The following is a 5,974-nucleotide window of genomic DNA, read 5'->3' on the forward strand; positions in this document are numbered from 1 at the left end:
CTGATGCCATCAATGTCTGCAAAAACAGTAACATCTCTGTGTGTTTGTGTACAGATGCAAAAGGCAGAAATGGAGGAAATGCGACAACGAGAAGCCAACATGACAGCACTTTTGGCGATAGGTCCAAGAAAAAAGCTGAAAATAGACAATGGAAGTGGTGGCGTATGTATCCCCTATTTGTTCTTCCTGGGTGGGCTCAAAAGAATATTCGAAATAAAATGTTTGGTTAAAAGCTTTTCTCAAATGTGGAAATCTTTGAAGTATATAAATCCATATACAACATATAAACCTATCCAGTCTACTTCAAGGGCTTACCAAAAAGTAGTAGCTATAGTAGCAGTATACCATTACAGGCTAGCTGCCTTATTAAGATCCTTGATTTGTACGCATTTGTGAAGAGCTCTTGCATCCTTACTTTATTTCAGGCTGGTCTTGGAGCGGCATCTGGCCTTGGCAATTCATTATCAAAACTTCCGGTTAGTACGAAAGGGTTTTTGTATGTCTTTGGCCTTATTTCTACAGCTACCTGTACCTATGGGGGTAGCGGTCAGGTGTTACGTAATGCATCAGTGATCGGCCAGTGATGTTCTCAGCATTACTTGGTTGTTTCAAGTGATAAATCATTTGCTATCAATTGCAAGAGGATTTCCTCGCTTCAATATCACACATTTTCAACAGAGCATGATCTTGCAATCACAAAAACAGGGTACTCTAGTATCTAGTACATCATCCCCACAACAGTAACACATGAATTACTCTTCTGGTGTACATTACCCCTAAACGCAAATTGAAGCAATGTTTGAGATTCACCAAACAGGTGTTCTTTTTTGTGTTTGTATTAAATGTTAGTGAACGAAAGCTCAGCATTATTCTGATTGTTTTCTACTTGATATAAAGTGTGCTCTCTAAAGGCTCAGTGCCAAAATGGGTTGCCTTCACTTAGGTGGAAGGCTTCTGCAGCAGCCAAATGCTGCACCTTCCTGAGTTTTGTTTGCATTTATAGTGCTTCATGTTAACAAGTGCATTGTGTGTTTGTAAGGAAAACTGGGGTACTCTGAATGCAAGCTCAGAGAAGTAGGAACAGAAGCACAAAAGTGCATCAGTACAAAACCTCTGTGATGCAGGTTATCCCTGAGTTATCTGCATTTTAATAATTACTACATATCAGGATTAACTGATAATTAATTGGCCAAGAAAAAACTACATACTTACTCGGGGAATGCACCAGACACCCTCGTTATGTTCTCCAAAAGCACTGTATGGTTAGAGCATTGTGGTTTAGCATTGTGGTTAAACCCAGAGAACCCCATTTTTACCCCCGGATTTGTGTCATCTTCGCTTAGGGTAAACTACCACCCCCCTTACACACGTACACACATGCAAAGAAAAAAGAAAAAAAAAAAAAGAAAATGAACTTGTCAAAGTGCAAATTCAGCCACCAATACGGGGACTTGAGAACGCTAAGCACGTGCACTCCGCTCGTGTTCATCTAAAATGTGAGAGTCACTTTCTTTACGTTTTGTGAGGAAACTTGCTTTTCCACTCAATATTGCCTGATGACTTTACTCCATTTTACAGCTCCTGAAATAAAACCCAATCTTTGCCCACTCTTTCAAAAAACGTCAAACTGCAAAACACAGGAGTATATCTGTGTATGCTCCATTTCCTTCTCCTGCAGCCAACGTCATATAGGACAGACGAAGCAGTATCTCAAGAACCGCATAATACCGCTAGGGATTCAGCTTGTGGCCAGTGACTGTTACCTGTTGAGTATTGCACTTCATGTTGCTGCAGGCATGATCCACATTCTTAGTCATTTTAAAAATGCATCTACTAGAACAACAGGAGTTTTCTTCATGAACAGCCTGACAAAGTTTGTGTACACTCTTGGCCAGTGTGTTGCGAGCCATATTCATAGTGATTTCGACATAGGTTCTGGTAGCCCTGGCATGCTCTTTGCAGGTGTCATGTTTTGAGCCCTGTGAGCATAATGGATACACCTCCTCACAAGTCTTGCATATGATATCCACCTCAATGTACAACAAAATTTTCTGCTAATACATTGGCTAATGTCACACATACTTATCAAATGGTACAGTGGTGGCAATAAAATAAAGGTACTAACTACTACCTGCGCCCAGTCCTCTTGTAACGTTAAATTTTCGTCTTCGGGCTTGTGTGATAGTTCCACAGTATCCAAAGAAAAATATTCGTAAACTGCTAGTCACGCAGACCTGTTTACCCGTACGTTGTCATTTACATTATGTGCTTACTAAGAAAATCTGAGCACAAGGTATTTTATTGGTAAAGAGGAAAATCCAGAGACAAGAGGATGAAGACAACACAACAAAATTCTCAGAACGTTTTTATTGTGCCATTTTCTTTATTCCCTTGTCTCAGGTTTTTCCTCCTCCTTCTATCACCACCTGGCATAGCTTGTACTATGTCACTTTTTCATTTAATTGGCCTGTGACAGACAGACCTGAGAAAACGATGCATCATTTTTCCAGTAACAATGCTACCAGAAGGTTTACACACAGCTTATCAGCAAACTGTGCTGTGTATGACGTATAAGTTGTGGCTACTTTTGTTTGCCTGTCATGTGCAAAACAAATCCTCATGTTGTCGCCATTAAAGGTGATTTAAGCATAACAGGAATTCAACATGGTGAACCTAAACCTGTGTCAGTGACTGACTGCATACCATAAGAAATGTGTACATTGAGAGCAGTTTCCTAGTATGTAATACTAGCAAATCATATTGCATAATTTTGATTGTTTTTCATTACAGGGACTCTTACTGTGTGCATAGAAACATCATACTTGAAAAGTCACACCACTTGAGTTTCATTCTGTTTTGCAGCATGTAACTGCCCGCTTGAAATTTATTCATTGATTCATCGAATACGTAACATTTTTATTTCGAGCTGGTGCTATAGCGTTCACACTGACCATAGCGGATCTATGCTTTCTGCTATACATAATATATTGGATCAGGCTGTATTGGTTCTGCTGGACTATTTTTTGTCTAGTATGAACACATTATTCGTGAAATATTCTCAAAGTAACCAACAGTTCAACCAACTCAGGGAAAAGAGGTGCTGACGCTAGGAATCGAACCTGGGTCTCTTTTCCCTGAGTTGGTTGAATTCGTTAATTTCTGAGCGTGTGAGACTTACGTGTCTGTGTTGTCCCAAAATGTGGTCTGCCTCGGCCAATTCTCGTTGTTTACGTCGAAACCAACAGTCTTAGTTTTAGCTTTAATTCGTTGTGCACTACTTGCTTTGCAGATGCGGCCAAGGGTAAAGCGAGTCAACCTGAAAGACATCTTGTTCCTTATGGAGCAGGAAAGGGAAAGCATTCGCAGCACTTTCCTCTACAAGTCCTATTTGAAGTAGGCGACAAGTGCTTTCTTGAACCCAATCATGTGTCCGTCCTGGCCCCTGGTGGCCAGGGTCGCCATGTGCAGCCCCACCACTTGCCCCATGGGGCCATTGAGGGGAGCGCTAATAGGACGTGCCGTCCCTCCCGGTTTTTAAAGTAATTAACTGCTTTTTATGGCCACCATGACCTGGGGGCAAACGTCCGGTGTTTGCCCTGCCATGCATCTGGTTGTTGATGGGCCGACGTTGTTGCTACGTGCAGGGTCCTTTGCGACGGTCTATGACCACTGTGAACTCCGACCTCTTTGTGACATTGCTGTGTGCAGTTGTGGAGCACCATTTTAATTTTTAAGTCTTTGTCCTTTCTGCATCTTCCTACTTAGGTTATATGTTTGCTGTGTTTCTGTTAGTTGTTTGCAAGTGCAAGTTTGTATATATGTCTATACACACTTTTTATAACTGCCAGGGTTTCTCTTCCCCCACTGGTTTTGTATACCTGTAGCCTTTGCCTTCTTTGCCCTACAAGTGGTACTGCTATTTCTGTGATAAGAACTAGAGACCATCAAAAAAAGAAAAATGTTGCAGCACTAAGACTGTGCTGTTACTGGAGAAAACTACGAAAAAGATGTGTACGATGTCAGAAGGCCACATGGGATCGTTATAGTTTATTTCCTGCTTGTTTTCGTTACTGCTCCCTTTTTTGTTGTCCTCTTCAATTGTCATCGACTGTCATCACATATTCAGTGCAACATCGTTCATTCTGCTAGCACAGCTTTTCAAAGAGACATTCTTCAGCCCCTGTACTGTGCCCTGGAAGTACAGCTGTTATCTCCCATTTTCTGAAATTCAAGAACTGAAATGGATTGAGATGGGTTTTGCTTGTAAATACCATCTTTTGTGCTATTCAACACATAACCACACTGTACATGTAAGTATGCCACCTACACAAAACATCTGGTTTCAGTTCGACAGGAAGAATCATGTTTACCTTTGATACAAAATAGTTACCTTATATTTGATAGTTGCCTGTAAATTACAAAGGAAATAATCTTATGTATGCACATGTTTGAAAGAGATATTTAATAGGATTTTATTGTTGAGGACGGCATGTGGTCATTCAAAGGAATTTGTAATTCTACAGTTTGAAGTACGGTAACACTGCAACTGAATATTTTGCACCGAAATTTTCTTTGCAGTGGAAACGTCATCTCCAGCTTTATGATGTTCTGCCTTCCCCCACCCCACCTCCCCTTTTTTTTAGTTAAATAAATTTCAGAGGTCGAAGTACTAAAAGCCACTTTTTTAAGCACCCCACACTGATGATATAGACAGGATTGTTTTGTATGTGCAGCATCAGTTTGTAAAATGGGAGCTAAGCATGAACTGTTCCGACTGTTCCTGTTTAGCCGATTGGTGCTTTAACTATTGACATTAAAGTGGGTTTCTATTTACTTTCAATTTTTTCTGTGGTACAAATGCAGCTGATGTATGTTCCAAGACTGCAAGACTGTACAAATGGATTTGACTAGCAGTTAGCTGGAGAGTTTGCTTGAGTTATAAAAAATGTGCCTTCCAAAATTCAGCAATTTCTTTGATGGACGCAGCACAAAGTTCACTAGTTTTTGTTGCGAATAATCTGCAGAGAATTCTTCCCCTCTTCCAAGCGCTTTTAATTTCACTCTCGTAGGCAAGGGTGTTGCTCTTAGTGGCATGTAATGTGACCTTTACATGCCCGTATCATACATGAAGACTCGCCAAAAGACTGCATGAACAACATGAAGACAACAGTTAAAACTTCTTAAAATATGTAATACCTGGACTACTGAGAAGAAAGTAAAACAAATGTGTGGAGTTCTGTAAGTATTACGTTTGGCGCAGTCCAAAGTATACTACAACTGAGTGGTTGAACAAAGTAGTAGGAGGCAAGCGAGCTGGTGTTGTAAATAACTTTCCTTGGGTATGAGAGGAAAAACGGGGACAGCACGAATGGACAAGACTGGGAGGGATGTCTCCTCCCTTCGTGGCTGTCTCCGTTCTTCTTCGTACTTCAAAGCAGCGCTAAACACGCAGAAAAGAATACGAGCGACACAGACAACCACTTTTTCTGTGTATGTGTGTTGAATACTGGCGTGCTGCTATGAAGCACGATGATCAACAGATCAACTACCCCAAGTGAGGAGCTTAGTTCCGTTTTTCTCCTTATACTCAAGGAAAACATCACAACTGAATGATGTTTTGAAGTAACTTCCAGGTGTTCATATTTAAAATATTAAATCCTTGGGTGCTTTTTATTTCGGGCTATTTCGCTTTTCACACAGCAGATCGAGGACGAAATCGAAATGCTTCGAAGCTAGAGTGCAAGACGTGCCTCTCTGTTGTTTCGGTTACAGTTACCGCTGCGGCGCAGTTTAATTGTTAGCGCAGTGTTCTCCGAAACGTTTCGTTAGATTGTCAGAGTGTCTGTAGCGTATGGCATCATAAAAGAAGGTATTGTTTTTTAGTTTAATACGTACAATTAAATAACTTGAATAATGAGCTGCGTACTGTTGCGAGTGCCCCCTATATGTTCTGAAGAACGGACGAACGGATGGA

General features: G+C 40.8%; 1 protein-coding gene across 2 annotated transcripts in view; it reads left to right on the plus strand.

Annotated features, from left to right (window-relative positions):
* LOC135378031 (transcription initiation factor TFIID subunit 4-like) overlaps window positions 1-4,836 on the plus strand; it is a 28,465-nt gene extending 23,629 nt beyond the window's left edge. For both annotated transcript variants that reach the window (XM_064610857.1, XM_064610858.1), the window contains 3 exons: window positions 55-162; window positions 426-476; window positions 3,290-4,836. In XM_064610857.1, the coding sequence (XP_064466927.1) occupies window positions 55-162; window positions 426-476; window positions 3,290-3,397 (267 nt within the window). In that variant the 3' untranslated portion in view covers window positions 3,398-4,836. The remainder of the gene's footprint in view (window positions 1-54; window positions 163-425; window positions 477-3,289) is intronic.
* Window positions 4,837-5,974: the final 1,138 nt, after the last annotated feature.

Source organism: Ornithodoros turicata, chromosome 1 (genome assembly GCF_037126465.1).
Source record: "Ornithodoros turicata isolate Travis chromosome 1, ASM3712646v1, whole genome shotgun sequence".
Lineage (NCBI taxonomy): Eukaryota > Metazoa > Arthropoda > Arachnida > Ixodida > Argasidae > Ornithodoros > Ornithodoros turicata.